Source organism: Bombina bombina, chromosome 6 (assembly GCF_027579735.1).
Source record: "Bombina bombina isolate aBomBom1 chromosome 6, aBomBom1.pri, whole genome shotgun sequence".
Lineage (NCBI taxonomy): Eukaryota > Metazoa > Chordata > Amphibia > Anura > Bombinatoridae > Bombina > Bombina bombina.
In genome coordinates, this window is record NC_069504.1 from 164620690 (window position 1) to 164645448 (window position 24759).

The following is a 24759-nucleotide window of genomic DNA, read 5'->3' on the forward strand; positions in this document are numbered from 1 at the left end:
TTCTGTGATCACCAAAGGCAGTAGTTGCGACCGTTTCGAAGTGGGCCATAAACAGATTCGCATAAGATCGAATCTGTTTATGGCCCACTTCGAAACGGTCGCAACTACTGCCTTTGGTGATCACAGAATACGGCTATACCGACGTTATATTGATGATCTCTTCCTTATCTGGTGTGGTACAGAGGATGAGTTACTGGTGTGGTATGCAGAATTAAACAAGGTGAATCCACATATACAGTTGAAGATGACCTATGATTTACATACCATCGACTTCCTTGATCTCAGGATCTTTAAGGAAAACACAGGTATCAGCACAACCTTATACTATAAGGAAACTGACAGGAACTCACTATTGGATGCTACAAGCTGCCATCCTCCCAGTTTGAAAAAATCATTGGCAAGATCACAGTTTAAGCGAGTGGTACGCAACAACAGTAACCAGCAAAGGAAGGAACAGCAACTACAGGAAATGTACAAAAAATTCATGGACCGTGGGTATGGTTCTAAACATCTTGACGAATCACTGATTGAAGCGACGGGGCTTACACAGGAAGAGGCACTTATGAAGATGGAGAGGGATAAGGGTGAGGAGAAGAAGATGATCTTTACCACCATCTTCTCACCTGAGAAGCTACAGTTCTCCAATATCTTGAGGGAACATTGGGACATTTTGGAGAGTGACAAAACACTACCTTTTGCTTCCTGTGTGTCACCTTTGGTGGGGTTCAAACGTGGAAGATCACTGAAAGATATGCTCCTGAGGCCCGACAACAGTGAAAGCTATATGCCTAGTACATGGTTAAAAACCACGAAAAAAGGTTGCTTCCGTTGCAGTGGTTGCACTACCTGTGGTGGGTTAACCCAGAGCAGCACGTTTCAACATCCATGGTCTAATAAAAAATATAAAATCTTGCACAGGGTGACCTGCACAACCACGTATATTGTTTACTTACTACACTGTCCGTGTGGTAAATTTTACGTGGGTAAGACCCAGGATGATCTCAGGACGAGGATGGCGAACCACCGGTCAGCGATTCGGCTGGCAATCAAGGATGGTGATTCAGATCAACCGGTGGCTCGCCACTTCTGTACCAGTGGTCATGCTGTATCTGACCTTCGGTATATTATCATAGATCACGTTCCACGTAACCCTAGGGGGGGTGACAGGGGCAGGCGTCTACTACAACGAGAGTCTCAGTGGATTTTTAACCTGGAGACTATGTACCCAAAGGGGCTGAATGTCCATTTGGATTACCAATGTTTTTTGTAGGACTTGTAGTGGATGTATGCCTACTGCCACCGTCATAGTTAGAAGTGAGCTTAAGATATTATGTTGGGGTATGTCCATGACTGGATTAAATACATGCAATTAAATTGCAATCCAGCTCATTTTCTTTTTGACTGGGTTCCCCACTGCTAGCTAAACATCAGTGTAACTGAGGATGACTGCTAAATATTTTTTAAAAAAAGGTGACATGGTGGGGTGCTTTGTGGTTAAGTAATATACACAGGGGTCCAACACCTTTAAGTTGGTTAAAGAGATATTGGGCCAATTGTTCAGTTAGGGGCAGGAGTGTAATACAGGATGAATAATGCAACCTAACACGGATGTCCCTTCTGTGTAAATATGTAAATATAACTGTGTAAATATAACCGTATAAAAATATAATAATATCCCCTTTATGGCAGAATGGTAACAGGTGTATACTTAACATTTCAAGCAATAAGGTGTAAACAAGGCTTGAGGATAGGTCTGTGTATATTTCAATATGCCGAGTATAGGGTAATAATATTTCTCTGCAGTATGGTACTATATGCAGTTAGCGGTCTACACTGCTGCATTATTGTGTGTGATGTTGATTTTCACTTTTGCTTTTAGCAGTGGGTGGTTGGTCCTTGTCGGCTCTCCTTAGTTCCGGGCGCGCATGCGCAGTTGCGCGACACGGAAGCTGGGAGTCTGTTGGCGATTTGACACGGTGAGGGTGAGTAGCTATTTAAGTTGTGTATTATCAGATATCTGTAAGTGGTCTGAGGACGGGGGAGACCCCGAAAACGTTTACCATTAAACGATAAAATTAAAACGGAGAGTGCCTGCTTTATTATGTGGATATTTGTTTTCTTGCAAGTGCACCCCGGCAGCTGAATATAAAAAAAGTGTGCTGGTTCCCTGCTTCTGGTGGTATATATATATATATATATATATATATATATATATATATATATATATATATATATATATATTTCATACATATAGTGGGACAGCACCACAGCAATCTTTAAATGTGAAAAATAGTTTTATTCAGATACAGAACCATAACAGCGACGTTTCAGACCTACATAGTCCTTAATCATGCATTATTAAAACTGAATACAAACACTTAAAAAGGCTAGCTGAACCAATCAAAAACCCATCTCAAGTCTCAATTCAGATTAACCCCTTCCTAGGTTAGGTATATTTTTAGGGATAGTGACATCTAGTGGTACCAGGAGCAACTAACATAAAAATGTATAAATACAAATCATTATCCCTATTCAGACCATATGGGTGGAGGATATTCTAAAACTTTTTCCACCATCCTTCTTTTTGTTTCAATTTAGGTTCCCTATTCCCCCCTCTCCTATGTTGGGGGATATGGTCAATGACCTGGAAGCGGAGCTGGCTGACAGTATGAACCATTAATGTAAAATGTGCTGAGACAGGTAAAGACATATCTTTAGATTTAATTGAAGTTTTATGTTGACTAAACCTATCCCTGGTGGCCTGGGTGGTCTCGCCAATGTAACACAACCCACATGGGCATTTCAAAAGGTAAATAGCATAATCAGTTTGACATGTGCATAGGCCATTAATGGTAAGCTGTTTTCTTTTATCATTCTGTGCCAAAAATTTGCCTTTAATAATGGAGTTACATTGTACGCAATGCCAACAGGGGTAACATCCTTTATTAGGAGTTGTTAAATAATTGATGTTAGTTGGTTTACTGGTACCTACATCTGCCTTAACTAAATTATCCCTAAGATTCTTTACCCGACGATAAGAGGGAATAGGAGGCAATTTAAATGATTCAACCTCTGGATTGTATTTAGACAAGAGGTACCAATGTTTCCTTACCACTCTAAATATATCCTTACTCCTATCACTGTATTCTGTTGAGAAAACCAATCTAATTGCATTATCCTTACCAGCCTTTTTCTCCTTGCCTAGGTCTATGATACTGTTCTCAATTATTACCTTAGGGCAACCCCTTTTCACAAATTTATTGCCCATCGATTCTAATCTATCAGATAGCCTTTTCTGATCTTTAACAATCCTCTTAGTACTTAGCAATTAGCTTCTAGGTATTGACTTAAAAACAAAATCTGGATGGAAGCTTTCATATTTGAGAAGAGTGTTTATCAGTAGTTTTTTTTATAAAGATCAGTAATTACCTTATTGCCTTGCTTGTATACCATGGTGTTCAAAAAACTGATTTTGTGCTGGGAATAGGTAAGCGTAAATATAATACTTGTCATGGACATATTAATATCCTCTACAAATTGTAGTAAAGACTCCAATGGACCCCCCATATGCCGAAAATGTCATCTATATATCTAAGCCAAAGCTTACAATTGCTGATGAATGACTGATTATCATACACATACTTGTTTTCAAAGCCACTCATGAACATATTGGCATATGAGGGGGCCACATTGGAGCCAATAGCTGTACCTTGCTTCTGCATATAATAAACAAACAGACAAACGAGCAGTGCGCTCTTTCTTTCCCTCACCGCATAAGATAGTACTTCCGGTCTTCGGCACACATATATAATATGTGTCTTGGAAAAGAAAATAATTGCAATAAAGCACAAGCCTCAATAGGTCATCAACAAAATCACCTTGTAACTGATTATACACCTTACTTTCATCCAAGAAACATTTTACTTTATTTAATCCTGCCTCATGGGGGATGGAGGTGTTCAGACTCACCACATCAAGTGAAAAAAATTAACCATGATTGTTCAATTTCAATGTTTGCTAATCTTTCTAAGAATTCATTAGTATCCTTAAGAAAGGATCTTTGCTTTTTGACCATAGGAAAAAGAATCCTGTCCAGAAAGATAGAAACATTTGAAAAAAAACGATTCTGTACAGGCCCCAATGGGCCGACCTGGGAAAAAATAAATGTTTGTGGTAATGTATAAAAAAAAATAGGTGTTATGGGGAATTTTTGCCACAGAAAATCATAAACCTGTTTGGAGATAAGTGTTCAAGAGCCTTGTCTAGGATTACCTTTAGTTCCTTCTGAATTTCTAAGAGATGATTATGGTCTAGGATCTCATACACCCCACCATCTGATAATTGTTGTAATGTTTCTTGAGTGTAATATTGGGTGTCAAATACAACAATGGCTCCTCCCTTGTCTGCACTTTTTATGGTTATCTCCTTGTTATTCCTTAAAAGAGGATCCCTAGAGGGTTAAGGGTTAAATTAAGACCGACCATACTCTCTAACAATGATCTGTACAAGTCGTTTTGAAAGTATACTGAATAAATGCTCCTTCAACCGTATTGTGCTGACCGTTGAATGCTTGCAGATTGAAATTGAAAAGCAGAAAGCATGTTGTTAGAGGCTGAGCGAGCGATTGAATCCACAATGGAAATGCTGAAAACCACTACATATGAGGTGGATGCGCTGCTGTTACAATACCATCAATAGCTGGAAGAGAGGAAGATGTCAAAATTTGGCAGAGACGACCTGGATTATGCTAATCATCGGGTGTACAACTGGTCACGTGATTACACGTCACGTAATCATGAATTAGGTGATGCCCCACGCTGGAGGAGGCCACAAGCATCATTGAGTGATCAAGGAAGAGCTGCAGATACCACCTCATCAGGGGAGAGTTTTTTAGGCTCCTGCTCAGGAGACACTGGAGGGGAGGGCGGAAGCACCACCCCACAAAGATAGCGTCGGCTGGATATGCGGAGCTCCTGGAACCAGTTCCGACAGATGCCCAGACAACAACGTGGAGGGAGATACCGTTGGGGTATGCGGAAGTAAAGGTAAATGAATTGCCTAACCCCAGCCCCCACACATCTACGGAGGAAAGTCTGGTTGTGAACATTTCTAAATATATACTGACTGATGCAGAGCATAGCCTCCTTATGAAAGCACTTTCCTTTTGCCCCATTAAGGACTGTGATGATTTTGAGACCGATAAGGATCTCTATAAATTTTTCAGGTTGTTAAGGTGAAAAGCTATGTTTGGTAATAAAGATTTGTATAAAGGTGAAATAAATGATAGAGCATTTGATTCTATGCCATTTGATTTGAGCACTCTGTTTAAATAAGAAATCTACCTACATTCCACCCACTAGTAATCCAGGTGTGGAGACCTTTCTTAAATTTGTACAGAGAGATATTAGCAATTTATCTAAAAAATTGAAATTGACCCGTAATAAAAGACAGTATAACTTAACCAGGGAGGAACAAGTGGCTGTCTCCCAATTAAGGAATAACAAGGAGATAACTATAAAAAGTGCCGACAAGGGAGGAGCCATTGTTGTATTAGAGACCCAATATTACACTCAAGAAATATTACAACAATTATCAGATGGTGGGGTGTATGAGATCCTAGACCATAATCCTCTCTTGGTAATTCAGAAGGAACTAAAGGTAATCCTAGACAAGGCCCTTGAACATTGTTATCTCCAAACAGGTTTATGATTTTCTGTGGCAAAAATTCCCCATAACACCTATTTTTTTTAATAAAGATCTACAAAAATGTATTTTTCCCCCAGGTCGGCCCATTGTGGCCTGTACAGAATCATTTTTTTCAAATGTTTCTATCTTTCTGGACAGGATTCTTTTTCCTATGGTCAAAAAGCAAAGATCCTTTCTTAAGGATACTAATGAATTCCTGGAAAGATTAGCAAACATTGAAATCATGGTTTATTTTTTCACTTGATGTGGTGAGTCTGTACACCTCCATCCCCCATGAGGTAGGATTAAATACAGTAAAATGTTTCTTGGATGAAAGTAAGGTGTATAATCAGTTACAAGGTGATTTTGTTGATAACCTATTGAGGCTTGTGCTTTATTGCAATTATTTTCTTTTCCAAGTCACACATTATATGCAGAAGTGAGGTACAGCTATGGGCTCCATGTGGCCCCCTCATATTCCAATATGTTCATGAGTGGCTTTGAAAACAAGTATGTGTATGATAATCAGTCATTCATCAGCAATTGTAAGCTTTTTCTTAGATATATAGATGACATTTTCGGCATATGGGGGTCCATTGGAGTCTTTACTACAGTTTGTAGAGGATATTAATATGTCCATGACAAGTATTACATTTACTCTTACCTATTCCCAGCACAAAATCAGTTTTTTCGACACCATGGTATACAAGCAAGGCAATAAGGTAATTACTGATCTTTATAAAAAACACTACTGATAAACACTCTTCTCAGATATGAAAGCTTCCATCCAGATTCTGTTTTTAAGTCAATATCTAGAAGCCAATTGCTAAGTACTAAGAGGATTGTTAAAGATCAGAAAAGGCTATCTGATAGATTAGAATCGATGGGCAATAAATTTGTGAAAAGGGGTTACCCTAAGGTAATAATTGAGAACAGTATCATAGACCTAGGCAAGGAGAAAAAGGCTGGTAAGGATAATGCAAATAGATTGGTTTTCTCAACAGAATACAGTGATAGGAGTAAGGATATATTTAGAGTGGTAAGGAAACATTGGTACCTCTTGTCTAAATACAATCCAGAGGTTGAATCATTTAAATTGCCTCCTATGCCCTCTTATCGTCGGGTAAAGAATTTTAGGGATAATTTAGTTAAGGTAATTGTGGGTACCAGTAAACCAACTAACATCAATTATTTAACAACTCCTAATAAAGGATGTTACCCCTGTTGGCATTGCGTACAATGTAACTCCATTATTAAAGGCACATTTTTGGCACAGAATGATAAAAGAAAACAGCTTACCATTAATGGCCTATACACATGTCAAACTGATTATGCTATTTACCTTTTTGAAATGCCCATGTGGGTTGTGTTACATTGTCGAGACCACCCATGCCACTAGGGATAGGTTTAATCAACATAAAACTTCAATTAAATCTAAAGACATGTCTTTACCTGTCTCAGCACATTTTACATTAATGGTTCATACTGTCAGCCAGCTCCGCTTCCAGGTCATTGACCATATCCCCTAACATGGGAGAGAGGGGGGGGGGGGGGGTGAATAGGGAACCTAAATTGAAACAAAAAGAAGTATGGTGGATAAAGTTTTTGAATACCCTCCACCCATATGGTCTGAATAGGGATTATGATTTGTATTTGTTTTTATACATTTTTATGTTAGTTGCTCCTGGTACCACTAAATGTCCCTATTCCTAAAAATATAACTAACCTGGATAGGAAGGGGTTAATCTGAATTAAGACTTGAGATGGGCTTCGATTGGTTCAGGTAGCCTTTTTAAGTGTTTGTGTTAAGTTGTTTTAACTATGCATGATTAAGAACTATGTAGGTCTGAAACGTCGCTTTTATGGTTCTGTATCTGAATAAAACTGAATAAAACACATTTAAAGATTGCTGTGGTGCTGTCACACTATATGTATGGACTGCATTATTTGGAGGTTTGCGGATGCTCCACTATGACCGGCACACATTAGGTAAATCATATGTGGGTCTAGTGCTGGACTCAACCTGTGTATGTGTATATATATATATATATATATATATATATATATGTATGTATGTATGTATGTATGTATGTATGTATGTATGTATATATGTATGTATATATGTATGTATGTATATATGTATGTATGTATATATGTATGTATGTATATATGTATGTATGTATATATGTATGTATATATGTATGTATGTATGTATATATGTATGTATATATGTATGTATATATGTATGTATATATGTATATATGTATGTATGTATGTATATATATATGTATATATGTATGTATGTATATATATATGTATGTATGTATATATATATATATATATATGTATGTATGTAGACAACCCAAGGTATTGATCTAGAACCATTTTAATATGTCATGCCACCATTTCACCGCCAAATGCAATCATATAAAAAAAAATCATTAACTTTTTCACAAACTTTGGGTTCCTCATTGAAATGTAAATACTGCATGTGAAGTCATAGCACAAATAGTTGTAAAAGCTTTTCTTGGATCCCCTTTGTTCAGAAATAGCAGTCTTGCATGGCTTTGCCATTGCTTTTTGGTCATTAGAAGGCCTCTGAATTCCCAGCAGTGAAGGGGTTAATTTGTTAGCTGTTAAGGGTAATGGTATTGTAATGTAGGTATTACCCTCCCTCCTGGCACCTCCCACCTGCCTGATCTCTCCCCCCCCCCCCCCCCAACAGCTTTACTCGCCCGGACACTCCTCACCTCCATCTTAGGTACTGGCAGACTGTCTGCCAGTATGAAGTTTTAGTGCTTCTTTTTTTTAAATTCATCTATTTTAATTATTTTTTATTTTCTGCAGTGTAGGATCCCCAATATCCTCTGCCCTCCCAATGAAATGCACCATCTTAGGTACTGACAGCTGTCTTCCAGTACCCATTTTATACCTACAATGGAGACTACTTGGGCTTCCGGCATGTTGGACGTGGATCTAGGTTATGTGGTATGATGGGCTATATACTGCATTACGTAGATCTATGTCGGAATGGGTTAAGGGATTAAAGTCTCTGACTTCATATATCCAAGTTTTATTAGGATGTGATTGAAGCTCATCAGAAGCCTCCGCTGTTAATAGCCGAGTAGCAGATTAAGTCCTCCATAAAATTTATGTTTTTTAATTCCTCTTTTAAAGGGATAGTAAACCCAAATTTCTTTTTTAACTTATTAAATACTTCTTAAAATAATAAATACATTTGCAATTGGTACCTTTTGTAAAGTTTTCTTTCTTTTTTTTGTAATTTCAATTTGAAAGTACTGCGCCAAACCCATTTTCTAAACATGGGGCCTGTAATGATGTTCCACCTAGGTAGAAACATCATGGTGGCCCGCATGCGCATTAAACCTATTTTATAAGCAACGCATGTGCGAGAATCGCCCCCCCAGTCTCCAGCAGTCTACTGACAGAAGCACAAGTTCTTTTACACCGGCATCAAGAGAGTCACAGAGTGCAAATCATCGCTTGCAAATGAGGGGAAGAGACATTTAGGAGAGCAGCGTGTATACTAGAATTCTTCACTGCCTGTGATGAAGTCCATCTGTGTTTTAGACGTTAAATTAGGCAGTGAGTTTGAGAGCTATGTTTATTTAACTGTCGGGCTCATCCCTCTGGCTGTGTTTGCTTTCATGTGGAAACGGAGCCCTCACCGTCATTAATCAAGCAAACACAGCCAGAGGGAGGGGGGAGATGAGCCCGACAGTTAAATTAACATAGCTCTCAAACTCACTGCAGTATTCAATGTATAAAACACAGATGGACTTCATCACAGGCAGGGAAGAATTCTAGTATACACGCTGCTCAACTTAGTGTAGGACAGAAGCAGCTTGTAAAGTCTTGCAGCACAGCTCTCATCCTGAAGCGTGGGTAATAGAGAACCTGTTTATATTGTTCACTGTCTCCGCTGTTGCGGTGTGAAGATGCCCCTTCAACCAATAGGATGACTAAGCTGTGAACAGCTGTGCTTTAACGTCAGTACTGCGCATGCGATGCTGACTGAATGTATTATTTAAATTAAGGGGCCCAGCCGCTTTGCCATTGGATGGGGGCGGATGCTGGATTATATGAGCCATGCCTAATTTTAAGGGCTGTCATTACCACACATTTCATGACCATTTAACTTTTAAAATTAAGGTATGTGAAAGCTTAATTTAATAAAAAAAACTATTTTAAATTATTACGTTTATCATAGTAATTATAGTAATATAGTTTATTTTCACATGGGAATCAATTTCTAACCCTTTAATGGTTTAGTTTAAACTTAAAGGGACAGTCTACACTAAAATTGTTATTGATTAAAAAGATAGATAACACTTTGACTACCCATTCCCCAGCTTTGCACAACCAACATTTGTTATATTAATATACTTTATAACATTGAAACCTCTAAATTTCTGCCTTTTTCTAAGCCACTACAGACCGCCTCTTATCACATGCTTTTTTAATTCGCTTTTCACAACAGGATACTGCTAGTTCATGTGGTCCATATAGATAACATTGTGCTCACGCCCATGGAGTTATTTAAGATTTAGCAGAAGATAGTACTTAATGCAAGTCAATAGATAAATAAAAAGTCATGTGATCAGGGGGCTGTTAGAAGAGGCTTAGATACAAGGTAATCACAGAGGTAAAAAGTATATTAATATAACTGTGTTAGGTATGCAAAACTGGGGAATTGGTAATAAAGGGAATATCTATATTTTAAAACAATAAAAATTATTTTGTAGACTGTCCCTTTAACACCCTTGCCACTGCCAGACCTCTTTAGGCAAGCTTGTTCAGTGGCAATTCAAAACAACTCCGGTTTGACCTAGATGGATCCTTAATTTAAGTTAGACTAATTGTGTAAACAAACACATGTATATGGTGGTGATTGGACAGAGGGTAGCAGAACCAGATTTTTGTTTGCAGGTTTTATCTCTGAAGGATTCATCTAAATTGTTCAAAACAGTAAGACCAGTAAAACCAGTGTCCTTTTTTTCTGTGTACTTGTACTACAGGGTTAGAGGACACTCAGACACTGGAGAAAGAGGGATTTATTTTCTTCTTTTGTATCCTCTACCTGGTTTATGGCTTTTTTTGCTAGATATGGGGCATTTTCACATTCTAGTAAAACTAGCACTTAGTAAATGCACATAGTTAGTTTTACGTTATTCCAGTATAATATAAGGCACTGCTAGTTTTCAATACCATATATTTTGTGTGTACACCGTTGTTGCAGTTGCTAGAGTATCTAATGAAGATTCTCGTCTAAAAAAGTTTGGTTGGGGGGGATGCAGTGAGTAATAGCTTTATGTAATTCTAGTGAACATGAAATAAGTGGTTAGTTGCCCAGTAAATATGCTCTCAACAAAAATGTGCAGCTTATAATCATTCATATCATATACATAGTTTATCACTATTATATTGACTAAATAATCTGGTTGTTTTTGTTTTGTTTTTAGATGTAAACTAGATTTCTGCAATTTGTACTATTAACTGTTTGCTGTTGCAGAATTAAAGGGACGGTCTACACCAGAATTTTTATTGTTTAAAAAGCTAGATACCGGTAATCCCTTTATTTGCCTATTCCCCAGTTTTGCATAACCATCATGGTTATATTAATACACTTTTTACCTCTGTGTTTACCTTTTCTTTAATCCTTTGCAGACTGCCCCCTTATCTCACTACTTTTGACTGACGTGCATTTTAGCCAATCTGTGCTGACTCAAAATTAGCAGTGTGTTGTTTTGAAGGAGGCATACGTTTAAACCCACATTTGTCCATTTTTTTTATTTTTTTATCAAAGGTTAATAATTTGGATCCAGAGCTGAAAAAACTATTTGACTTATGTGGCATCTCGGAGGCACAGCTTAAAGATAAAGAGACATCAAAGGTCATTTATGACTTCATTGAGAAAACAGGAGGCGTTGAAGCAGTAAAAAATGAATTGCGCAGGCAGGGTGAGTTCCTGTTCTAAGACTTCATATTTTGAATATATGAATGTTTGGGAAAGTTGGTTTGCCATATAAAATTCTGATATGTGTACATTTGTACATGCATGTGTATATAATGTATGTGATGTGTGTATGTATGTAATATTTGTATTTGTGTGTGCTAATTGTTAATTTGTTAAAAATGTTCTGCATATCGTATCACAAAAATGTACTCCTTTATATATTTTAAATACAGTGAGAGAGCATAAGAAACGTCGTAAACAAACTGAAATTGCATTAGCGGTTTAGAAGATCAGATTAAGCTGATGTGGCCTGGGGTGCTTCAATGGTTAGTCTAGACACGCTTCAGAGATTTCATTTTATGGAAATGTAATTCATTTTCATTATATCATTTTCTTAATAATATGCACAGTTGTAAAACTATGTGTAAAACTAAGATAAAATTTTTAAATAAAACAAAAAACACACGCCTTGACCTTCTGTACTTGGCTCCTAAATGTCATATAAATGTGTCAGCACATGCTTTATATGACAATATTGATGAAAAAACAGCTATTGTTTACCAAATTTAAACAGGGCAACTTCCACCTTTATTTCAAAGATGGGCACCTCACATTTATCCCTACCAACCAGAAAAGGCTGCAGTGCATCACATACCTCTCTGGCAACCATTGTTAACCCTAACCCCACTGAATTAAAGTTGTTTCTGAATGGGTGACATCTTTACATTGCTCTAGTGACATGGTCAGTGTTGTATGTTTACTAAATAACCAGCCAGCCGGAGGCTGTAGTTTGTCACTGCTTCCCCATTGCTGTGTGCTACTGTAAGTGCACAGTAAAGCATTAAAGTTAATCTGCAAAAATCTGCAAAAAAAATCTGCAAAAAAAAAAGAAGGCATCTAAGCTATTTTTTAGTTCAGGACCCTGGAAAGCACTTGTTTATTGGTCGGTTAAATTAATCCATCAATCGGCAAGAACAACACAGGTTGTTCACACCAAAAATGGGCCGGCATCAAAACTTACATTCTTACTTTTCAAATAAAGATACCAAGAGAATGAAGAAAATGTGATAATAGAAGTAAATTAGAAAGTTGCTTAAAATTGCATGCTCTACCTGAATCACGAAAAAGAAAAAATTTGGCAAGTTTCTTTCATGTAATTGGCAAGAGTCCATGAGCTAGTGACGTATGGGATATACAATCCTACCAGGAGGGGCAAAGTTTCCCAAACCTAAAAGTGCCTATAAATACACCCCTTACCACACCCACAATTCAGTTTTACAAACTTGTGAAGTAAACTGGTGAAGTAAGTTTGTGCTAAGATTTCTACTTTGACATGCGCTTCTGGGCGGAATCCAGCTCCTGTCTAATCTCTGCGGTGCATATCCCAGGTGTAGACAATTGGGAGGCGTATTATCTCAGCCGTCAGACTTTACATCCACGGGAGTGGTCCTTCCATCCAGATGTGTTTTCTCAGATTGTTCAGATGTGGGGTCTTCCAGAGATAGATAGGTTCTCTGTTATCGGTCGTAGAGATTCATCTCTTACCTCCCTTTTCAGATCGACAATATACTCTCATTTACCATTACCTCTACTGATAACTGTTTCAGTACTGGTTTGGCTATCTGCTATATGTGGATGGGTGTCTTTTCGGTAAGTATGTTTTTTATTACTTAAGACGCCCCAGCTATGGTTTGGCACTTTATGCATTTATATAAAGTTCTAAATATATGTATTGTACTTATATTTGCTATGAGTCAGGTTCATGTATTTCCTTGTGCAGACTGTCAGTTTCATATTTGGGGAAAATAAACATTTTAAGAAATATTTTTTCTTACCTGGGGTTTATTCTTATTTTCAGATTGACTATATACTTCTTGCAAATTGCGGGCAGTACTAGGCCCACGGGTGCGCCAAATGCTAGACTTTATTGCGTCATTCTTGGCGCAAGACTTTTTTGGCGCGAAAGTACGTCCGTTGGCGCAAGTTCATTATTTCCGGCGTAATAGTTGATGCCGAGTTCCTACACAGGGTTGCGTCGTTAGTGACGCAAGTGTGTCATTTCCGGATGTTGTTGGCGCCAAAAAAATTTCAGTCACGTTGTGCGTCATACTTGCCGCCAAATTTTTTCATTATTTTATTACCCCATTGCTATTTGCCTCTTGCCTTTTTCTATGTCAGAGGGCTATGCTATTTGCATTTTTTTCCCATTCCTAAAACTGTCATATAAGGAAATTGATAATTTTGCTTTATATGTTGTTTTTTCTTTTACATTTTGCAAGATGTCACAATCTGATCGTGTCTCAGAAGTATCTGTTGGAACTTTGCTGCCTGACATCGGTTCTACCAAAGCTAAGTGCATTTGTTGTAAGATTGTGGAAATTATATCTCCGAATGTCATTTGTAATAGTTGTCATGATAAACTTTTACATGCAGACAATATATCCATCAGTAATAGTACATTGCCGGTTGCAGTTCCTTCAACTTCTAATGTACATGATATACCTGTGAATTTTAAAGAATTTGTTACTGATTCTATTCAGAAGGCTTTGTCTGCATTCCTGCCTTCTAATAAATGTAAAAGGTCTTTTAAAACTTCTCATAAAGTTGATGAAATTTCAAATGACCGACAACATACTGAATTATCCTCCTCTGATGAGGATCTATCTTATTCAGAAGATCCTTCCTCAGATATTGACACTGACAAATCTACTTATTTATTTATTTAAAATGGAGTATATTCGTTCTTTGTTAAAAGAAGTGTTAATTACTTTGGATATTGAGGAAGCCAGTCCTCTTGACGTTAAGACTAGTAAACGTTTAAATGCTGTTTTTAAACCTCCTGTGGTTGCTCCAGAGGTTTTTCCTATTCCTGATGCTATTTCTGATACAATTTCTAAGGAATGGAATAAGCCAGGTACTCCTTTTATTCCTTCTTCAAGGTTTAAAAAATTGTATCCTTTACCAGCAATTTCTAGAGAGTTTTGGGAAAAGATCCCCAAGGTTGATGGGGTTATTTCTACTCTTGCTAAACGTACCACTATTCCTATGGAAGATAGTACTTCTTTTAAAGATACTTTAGATAGGAAACTTGAATCTTATCTAAGGAAAGCCTATCTATATTCAGGTCATCTTCTCAGGCCTGCAATTACTTTGGCTGATGTTGCGGCTGCATCAACTTTTTGGTTGGAGAATTTAGCGCAACAAGAATTGGATCCTGACATGTCTAGCATTGTTCGCTTACTACAACATGCTAATCTTTTTATTTGTGATGCTATTTTTGATATTATCAAAATTCATGTTAGATCCATGTCTTTAGCTATTTTAGCTAGAAGAGCTTTGTGGCTTAAATCTTGGAATGCTGATATGACATCTAAATCTAGATTACTATGTCTTTCTTTCCAAGGTAATAATTTATTTGGTTCTCAGTTGGATTCTGTTATTTCAACTGTTACTGGGGGAAAGGGAATTTTTCTGCCTCAGGATAAAAAACCTAAGGGTAAATCTAAGGCTTCTAACCGTTTTCGTTCCTTTCGTCAAAATAAGGAACAAAAATCTAATCCTTCCCCCAAGTAATCTGTTTCCAATTGGAAGCCTTCCTCAAATTGGAATAAATCCAAGCCTTTTAAAAAACCAAAGTCAGCCCCTAAGTCCGCATGAAGGTGCGGCCCTCATTCCAGCTCAGCTGGTAGGGGGCAGGTTAAGGTTTTTCAAGGATATTTGGATAAATTCTGTCCAAAGTCAATGGATTCAGAGCATTGTCTCTCAAGGGTATCGAATAGGATTCAGAGTAAGACCTCCTGTGAGAAGATTTTTTCTCTCACGCATCCCAGCAAATCCAGTAAAAGCTCAGGCTTTTTCCTGAAGCGTGTTTCAGACCTGGAGTCTTCAGGGGTAATCATTCCAGTTCCTTTTCAAGAACAAGGTCTGGGGTTTTATTCAAATCTATTCATTGTCCCAAAGAAGAAAAATTCATTCAGACCAGTCCTGGATCTGAAAATTTTGAATCGTTATGTAAGAGTACCAACTTTCAAGATGGTGACTATAAGGACTATTCTGCCTTTTGTTCAGCAAGGACATTATGTGTCTACAATAGACATACAGAATGCATACCTTCATATTCCGATTCATCCAGAACATTATCCGTTCCTGAGATTCTCTTTTCTAGACAAGCATTACCAATTTGTTGCTCTTCCTTTTGGTCTGGCAACAGCTCCAAGAATCTTTTCAAAGGTTCTAGGTGCCCTACTCTCTGTAATCAGAGAGCAGGGTATTGCAGTGTTTCCTTATTTGGACGATATCTTGGTACTAGCTCAGTCTTTACGTTCTGCAGAATCTCACACAAATTAACTAGTGTTGTTTCTTCAAAAACATGGTTGGAGGATCAATTTACCAAGAAGTTTCTTGATTCCTCAGACAAGGGTCACCTTTTTAGGTTTCCAAATAGATTCAGTGTCCATTACTCTATCTCTAACAGACAAGAGACGTTTGAAATTGGTTGCAGCTTGTCGGCACCTTCAGTCTCAGTCATTCCCTTCAGTGGCTATGTGCATGGAAGTTTTAGGCCTCATGACTGCAGTATCGGACGCGATTCCTTTTGCTCGTTTTCACATGAGACCTCTTCAGCTTTGTATACTGAATCAGTGGTGCAGGGATTATACAAAGATATCACAATTAATATCCTTAAATCCCAATGTTCAACACTCTCTGACGTGGTGGTTAAATCACCAGCGTTTAGTTCAAGGGGCTTCCTTTGTTCGGCCAACCTTGACTGTGATCACTACAGATGCAAGTCTTTCAGGTTGGGGAGCGGTTTGGGGATCTCTGACAGCACAAGGGGTTTGGAAATCTCAAAAGGCGAGATTACCAATCAATTTTAGAACTCCGTGCAATTTTCAGAGCTCTTCAGTTTTGGCCTCTGTTGAAGAGAGAACCGTTCATTTGCTTTCAGACAGACAATATCACAACTGTGGCATATGTCAATCATCAGGGTGGGACTCACAGTCCCCAAGCTATGAAAGAAGTATCTTGGATACTTGCTTGGACGGAATCCAGCTCCTGTCTAATCTCTGCGGTGCATATCCCATGTGTAGACAATTGGGAGGCGGATTATCTCAGCCGTCAGACTTTACATCCAGGGGAGTGGTCTCTCCATCCAGATGTGTTTTCTCAGATTGTTCAGATGTGGGGTCTTCCAGAGATAGATCTGATGGCCTCTCATCTAAACAAGAAACTTCCCAGATACCTGTCCAGGTCCAGGGATGTTCAGGCGGAAGCAGTGGATGTTCTGACACTTCCTTGGTGTTATCATCCTGCTTACATTTTCCCGCCTCTAGTTCTTCTTCAAAGAGTGATCTCCAAAATCATCATGGAACAATCGTTTGTATTGCTGGTGGCTCCAGCATGGCCACACAGGTTTTGGTATGCGGATCTTGTTCGGATGTCCAGTTGCCAACCTTCTATCTCAAGGTCCGTTTTTCCATCAGGATCTCAAATCATTAAATTTGAAGGTATGGAAATTGAACGCTTAGTGCTTAGTCATAGAGGTTTCTCTGACTCAGTGATTAATACTATGTTTCTGGTCCTAGGAAAGGTCAGAAGGCATCTGCTATTTCCTTGGCTTCTTGGTTGAAACTTTTGATTCATCAAGCTTATTTGGAATCGGGTAAGACCCCGCCTCAGATAATTACAAATCATTCTACTAGATCAGTCTCCACTTTGTGGGCTTTTAAGAATGAAGCTTCAATTGATCAGATTTGCAAAGCTGCAACTTGGTCCTCTTTGCATACATTTACTAAATTCTACCGTTTTGATGTATTTGCTTCTTCAGAAGCAGTTTTTGGTAGAAAAGTTCTTCAGGCAGCTGTTTCAGTTTGATTCTTCTGCTGATGTTTTAAATTTTTCTTGTCATTTAAAGAATAAATTTATATTTTGGGTTGTGGATTATTTTTCAGCGAATTATGGCTGCTGTTTATTTTTATCCCTCCCTCTCTAGTGACTCTTGCGTGGAGTTCCACATCTTGGGTATTAATATCCCATACGTCACTAGCTCATGGACTCTTGCCAATTACATGAAAGAAAACATAATGTATGTAAGAATTTACCTGTTAAATTCATTTCTTTCATATTGGCAAGAGTCCATGAGGCCCACCCTTTTTTATGGTGGTTATGATTTTTTGTATAAAGCACAATTATTTCCAAATTCCTTTGTTGATGCTTTCTACTCCTTTCTTTATCACCCCACTGCTTGGCTATTCGTTAAACTGAATTGTGGGTGTGGTGAGGGGTATATTTATAGGCATTTTGAGGTTTGGGAAACTTTGCCCCTCCTGGTTGGATTGTATATCCCATACATCACTAGCTCATGGACTCTTGCCAATATGAAAGAAATGAATTTATCAGGCAAATACTTACATAAATTATGTGTTTCATTTTACTCCCTGAAACACGTCAATATTGAAAATAAAGATTTTTTCCATTATCTACAAATCGGTCATTATGCTGATTGATTATGCTTTTTCACTGTGGTATAAATTACTTATGCAAAGAGAGGGAGATACTATCTTAAACCAATTTGTGTGTAAATGGGTGAATGATATAACCATGGTGGATAGTACATGGTTTAATCAGAGTATTATGAGAACATGTCTTGCTAAACCCTCCTTTCATTTAGAAAATCACAGCTGAAATTGATTAATAGAGCATACATAAACCCCATATGAATTTGGTTTGTGGAACAAAAATCAAAATTATCTTTGCTACAGACGTTATACACTGCATATGGAGTTGCCTAAGGTATCTAGTTGTTAGAGTAGAGTATCTTTTTGGCTGTCAAAAATAAGTACACATAATGTAAATCTACAAAAAGAGGACATTGTATTTTTAAAAGGAAGTGGAGGTTATTTCCATCTTAATGGGAGGAGAGTCCACTGCTTCATTCATTACTTGTGGGAATTAAGAACCTGGCCACCAGGAGGAGGCAAAGACACCCCAGACAAAGGCTTATATACCTCCCCCACTCCCCTCATCCCCCAGTCATTCTTTGCCTTTTTATCACAGGAGGTTGTCAGAGAAGTGTCTGAGTATTCGGAGTAGTCTCTTCTGGAGGGTAGTACTCTTCAAAATGGGACTGGAGTTTTAAGTAATCCTGTCAGCCTCTCAGTGAGCGCATGGATGAAAGAATCCAGAGATGCAGGGAGTGTCGTCTCTGCAAAACAGCTCCTGGACAATCAGCGTTGCCAAGTTTCGCTGCCTGCCTTTATTCTCTCAAGTCCATTTTAGGAGCAATGCTACACACCTGTCGCACTTGAAGTGTTCCTGTTCCACGGCATAGATTCTGGTAAGATCGTTTCATTTATACACATATAACACAAGAAGACAGGGTCACAGTGTGTCTCCTTTTATCTGATAGAATCAATGGTTAATATCCCTGGAAAGGGGATTATTGAACAGGGGGGATTTATGCATAATAATTTTATTGTGTTAATGCTATGTCATGTGTGAGATGAGGCTCTAGCAATGTGTGAACAGTCAGGTGAAGATCAGCGCGGCCTTTTTTGGCGTGCTTTCTTTATAGTGCAGGGGCGGTCCTGCATGGCACTCCATGTGCCCGTTTGTAGCCTCTTCAACTTCCTCTTTCCTGATCGGCATTTGCGGGAGACGTAACAGTTTCTCTGTGGTCCAGGTCATAGGAGGTGGTGAGTGCCTTGGCCTTTGGTGTATAAAGATGCCATTTAATCTATCACAGTCCGTATTAAAGGCGCAAGCTATGGAGGACTCTGATATGTTAGAGGATACTCCCTCTTTAATTAAATCTAATACCTGTGTTTTTTGTGAGGAGGTAAAGGTTGAACTGCCTGCTCAACTGTGTTCCACGTGCTTTGATAAAATTACAATATCTAAGAAGAATAAGATATTTAGTACTACTGAACCATCACCTCTGAGGTTTCTCCATCCCGCGAGGTGCGTTCCCAATATTCATCACCGATTACACATGTAGCTCCCCAAGGCCCTACTAATCCTCCCGCGGAGGGGCCTCGTGGCCACCAGATTTTGCGGCCCAGTTGCAAGAGGCGGTTTCTGTGGCCTTCCATGCCCTACCACACCCTGCGAAGCGCAAGCGAAGGGAAAGACATAGCTTTCCGTCCCAGGGGTCATCTACTCTTTTGGGTGTGTCTGAGAGATTATCCGACAAGGACGACGCCTCCGACTCGTCGGAGGGCACCCTCTCTTGGACGGAATCGGCATCTTCTAAACCTCTGGCTACAGAGGAGCCAGATTTTAAGATGGAGCATTTTCGCTTTTTACTAAAAGAAGTGCTTGCTACTGGTCCTTTTCTCCCTCTACCTCTTTTAAAAAGCTTTTCCCCATTCCGGACTCTCAGCTTGAGCTATGGGGGCTATTCCTAAGGTGGATGGAGCGATCTTCACGCTCGCTAAGTGGAGATCGCTCCATCCACCTTAGGAATAGCCCCCATAGCTCAACCTGAGAGTCTGGAATGGGGAAAAGCTTTATAAAAGAGGTAGGGGGAGAAAAGGACCAGTCCAGTTTCTCCCACTCATTCTTAATAATCGCAGCCATCTTCACAGGAACTGGGAAGGTCTGAGGCACCACCTTGTCCTCGTAAACCCTATCTAGCTTAGGGATCGAAGGTTCTTCCGAAATTTTCTGTTCCGGAACCTCCAACATAGCAAGCACTTCTTATAGTAAAAAGCGCAAATTTTTCTCCCTCTACCTCTTTTAAAAAGCTTTTCCCCATTCCGGACTCTCAGTTTGAGATATGGGGGCTATTCCTAAGGCGGATGGAGCGATCTCCACGCTCGCTAAGTGTATGACTATTCCCCTCGAGGTTATTTTGTCGTTCAAAGAGTCCATGGATAAAAAGTTGGGATCCATGTTGAGAAAGATGTTCCAAATCACAGGGTTTGTTTTCCAACCAGCAGCGGCGATCGCTGCAGTGGCTGGAGCGGCTGCCTATTGGTGTAACACACTGTCAGCTATGGTTGAGGTGGAGACTCCCCTCGAGGAGATACAGGAAAAGATTAAGGCGTTAAGTGTTGCAAATTCTTTTATCTGTGATGCAAATATGCAGGTTATTCGCCTGAATGCTAAGACATCAGGTTTCTCTGTTTTAGCCCGTAGGGCTCTGTGCTTAGTCATGGTCTGCTGACATGACTTCCAAGTCTAGATTCCTCTGAAACAGAAGGGATAGTAAAGTTCTTTTTGGTCCTGGCCATGGTCACGGGAGGCAAGGGTGCTTTCCTTCCGCAGGATAAGAATAAGAAGCCTAAGGGCTCTACTTTACGTCCCTTTCATTTGGACAAGTGTCAACGCCAGCAGCCTGCTGCGAGGACTGAGTAGTCCAAGGGATCTTGGAAGCCAGCTAACTCTTAGAACAAGTCCAAGCAGAGCAAGAAGCCCGCCTAGACAAAGTCGGCATAAAGGGGCGGCCCCCGATCCGCCGCTGAATCGCGTAAGGGGCAGACTATCTCTGTTCGCAAAGGCTTGGATGAGAGATGTACAGAATCCTTGGGTTCTGGAGTTTATCAGCCAGGGTTACAGGATAGGGTTCAGATCTCATCCGCCCAGGGGCAGATTCCTCCTGTCAAACCTATCCTCAAGACCAGATAAGAAAGACGCATTTCTAGAGTGTGTGAGGGATCTCTCTTCTCTCGGATTAATCGTCCTAGTATCTCTAGCAGAAAGGGGTCTAGGGTACTATTCAAACCTTTTTGTGGCCCAATTCTAGACCTAAAGTGCCTAAACAAGTTTCTGTCGGCCCCTAGTTCAAGAGGGGCAATTTAGGACAAAAATAGACTTGAAGGATGCCTACGTTCACATGCCAATCAACAAAGACCACGTCAGGTTCCGAAGATTCACGTTTCTGGACCAACACTTCCAGTTTGTGGCCCTACCATTCGGTCTGGCGACTGCCCCAATAGTCTTTACAAAGGTTCTGGGGGCGCTGCTCGCGGTAGCGAGAGCCAGAGGTATTGCGGTGACTCCTTATCTGGATGATATTCTGGTCCAGGCTCCGTCCTGCAGTCTCGCGGAGGACCACTCGAGGGCTCTTCTTCTTCTCCTTCATTCCCATGGATGGAAGATAAACGAAGGAAAGAGTTCTCTGGTTCCCAGCAACAGGGTGGAGTTCCTGGGTACGATAATAAATTCCATGTCGATGAAGATATTCTTGAAAGAGCAGAGACGTTCCAAGATTGTGTCCAGCTATCTTGCCCTTCAGACCTCCTCAAGGCCATCTGTGGCCAGGTGTATGGAGGTGATTGGGCTTATGGTATCCAGCATAGATGTCATTCCATTTGTCAGGTTCCATCTCAGACCTCTTCAGTTATGCATGTTGAGACAATGGAACGGCGATCACTCAGATCTATCCCAACAGATCTCTCTGGACAACCGAGTGAGGGAATCCCTCTCTTGGTGGATCCGTCCGGGACAGCTGGCCCAGGGGGACATCCTTCTTGAGGCCATCCTTGGAGATTGTGACCACAGACACAAGTCTGTCAGGATGGGCAGCTGTTTGGGGTGCCAGAAGGGCACAGGGCAAGTGGACTCGACTCTACCACTAAATATTCTGGAACTTCGAGCGATATTCAACGCTCTGAGGGCTTGGCCCCACTTGGAGTAGTCCCAAATTATCAGATTCCAGTCGGACAACATTACCTCGGTGGCTTACATAAACCAGCAGGGGGGGGATGAGAAGCTCCCCATGAGGGAAGTATCTCGGATTCTGGAATGGGCAGAGACTCACAATTGTTCGCTCTCAGCGATCCACATTCCGGGTGTGGACAACTGGGAAGCGAACTTTCTCAGCAGACCATTGTTTCATCCGGGGGAATGATCTCTCCTTCCCAAGGTGTTTGCGGAGATCTGCATCAGATGGGGGACGCCGGAGATAGACTTCATGGCGTCCAGATTCAACTTCAAGCTACCAAGATACGGGTCGCGGTCCAGGGACCCACAGGCAGAGCTGATAGATGCCTTAGCGGTGCCTTGGGAGTTCAACCCAATTTACATTTTTCCACCGTTACCCGCATCAAACAGGAGCAAGCTTCGACCATTCTGATTGCTCCGTTGTGGCCGCGGAGGACTGGTTCTGCTGGTTCAGGTCCCTTTCTACACCAAAATCTCGATTCTCTGAGGCTGACTGCGTGGTGATTGAACGCCTATTCTTTGCCAAGAGAGGTTTTTCTGAAAGAGTGATTGATACTCTCATCCAGGCCAGGAAGCTGGTCACTCGTTGCATCTATCATAAGGTGTGGATGACCTACTTATCCTGGTGTGAGGAACATGGATATCCCTGGCACAAGGTTAGGGTATCCAGGATTCTGGCATTTCTCCAGGATGGACTGGATAAGGGTATTGCCGCCAGTTCCTTAGAGGGGCAGATTTTGGCGTTATCGGTGCTGTTACACAAGAAGCTAGTGGAGCTTCTTAATATTCAGTCCTTTGTTCAGGCTCTGTCTAGGATCAGACCTGTCTTTAGAAATTCTGCTCCTCCTTGGAGCTTAAACTTGGTTCTTAAGGTGTTGCAGAGGGCTCCGTTTGAGCCTATGCATGCGCTTGACATTAAGATTCTTTGTGTCCTAACCCTTCTTCATTTAAGGAAAGGTTAGTACAAAACTTGAATGTGGTTCGAGCCTTGAAGTTTTATCTTCAGGCCACGAAAGATTTCAGACAGACTTTGTCCTTATTTGTGGTGTATTCAGGGAAGAGTAGGGGGTAGAGGGCCTCTTCCACTTCTCTGTATTTTTGGTTGAGGAGCATTATCCGTTTGGCCTATGAGACAGCGGGACATAATTATGTTTTTGCTTCGGCGGAAACTGTTTTTGGGAGAAAAGTTCTGCAGGCTGTGGTGCCCTCAGTATAGGTTCTGCCTCCTTTTACCCTCCCGTTTTTGTTCATTTAGTGTCCTCTAGAGCTTGGGTATTTGTTCCTACAAGTAATAAATGAAACAGTGGACTATGGAAAACATAAATTATGCTTACCTGATAATTTCATTTCCACCTGTGGGAGGAGAGTCTACTGCTCCCGCCCGTTTGCTCCGGTGGGCGGACCTAAATTTAATATTCTTCTGGCACCATTTGTACCCTGATATTTCTTCTACTGTTCCTTGTTCCCTTGGCAGAATGACTGGGGGATGAAGGGAGTGGGGGAGGTATTTAAGCCTTTGGCTGGGGTGTCCTTGCCTCCTCCTTCTTAAATCCCACAAGTAATGAATGAAGCAGTGGACTCTTCTCCCGCAGATGGAAATGATCAGGTAAACATAATTTGTTTTTTCAAATGTCAAATTTATAAATTTTTTGATTCTGTGTGCTAGGAACAATATTTTTTCATCTTGGATATCTAATAAAAACCCAGCTTTACAAAATGTGTTAATAGTATTCATGCAAAGTTAATACTAGAACAATATGATACTTCGTAAACTCAGAATAGGAGATTTCTATATTCTTTCAAAAATGGGGCAATTTTTCTCTCACAGGTACCATAAATTTGCAGAAACAATATATTGTGCCCTTTCAAGACTACTTTCAAGACTACATACAAGAGGCTATACTTAGAGGAGAATTTTTACTTTGTTGATTATGTAGGAGATTGAGAGAGGGGAATGTTGAAGGGGGTGGGGGCCCCTTTTCTTCTCTCCCTCTTTTTTTGTCTTTATGTCTATCATGTTGTTGTATTAAAGGGATACTATTACAAAGAGTGGGTAGTAGTGCGCTATACAGCTATGGGGTCTGAATAATATATACAAAATATGCTTTGTTGATTATGTAGGACTGTAGGAGATTGAGAGAGGGGAATGTTGAAGGGGGTGGGGGCCCCTTTTCTTCTCTCCCTCTTTTTTTGTCTTTATGTCTATCATGTTGTTGTATTAAAGGGATACTATTACAAAGAGTGGGTAGTAGTAGTAGTAGTGCGCTATACAGCTATGGGGTCTGAATAATATATACAAAATATATAAAAAATCAACTGGTAAAAAATCACAAAGGGTTAAAAATCTAATAACATTTGATATAAAATAAAATACATGGCTGTTTATTAAAATCTGTATGGCCTGGGGCGTGTCTAAGCCGCGCCATGATCAG

The 24759-nt window shown here is 40.0% G+C and overlaps 1 protein-coding gene across 2 annotated transcripts in view; it reads left to right on the plus strand.

Annotated features, from left to right (window-relative positions):
* The window catches only part of WASL (WASP like actin nucleation promoting factor), a 503517-nt gene that overhangs the window by 368144 nt on the left and 110614 nt on the right, over positions 1–24759 (plus strand). For both annotated transcript variants that reach the window (XM_053716658.1, XM_053716659.1), the window contains one exon: positions 11513–11666. In XM_053716658.1, coding sequence (XP_053572633.1) covers positions 11513–11666 — 154 coding nt within the window. The remainder of the gene's footprint in view (positions 1–11512; positions 11667–24759) is intronic.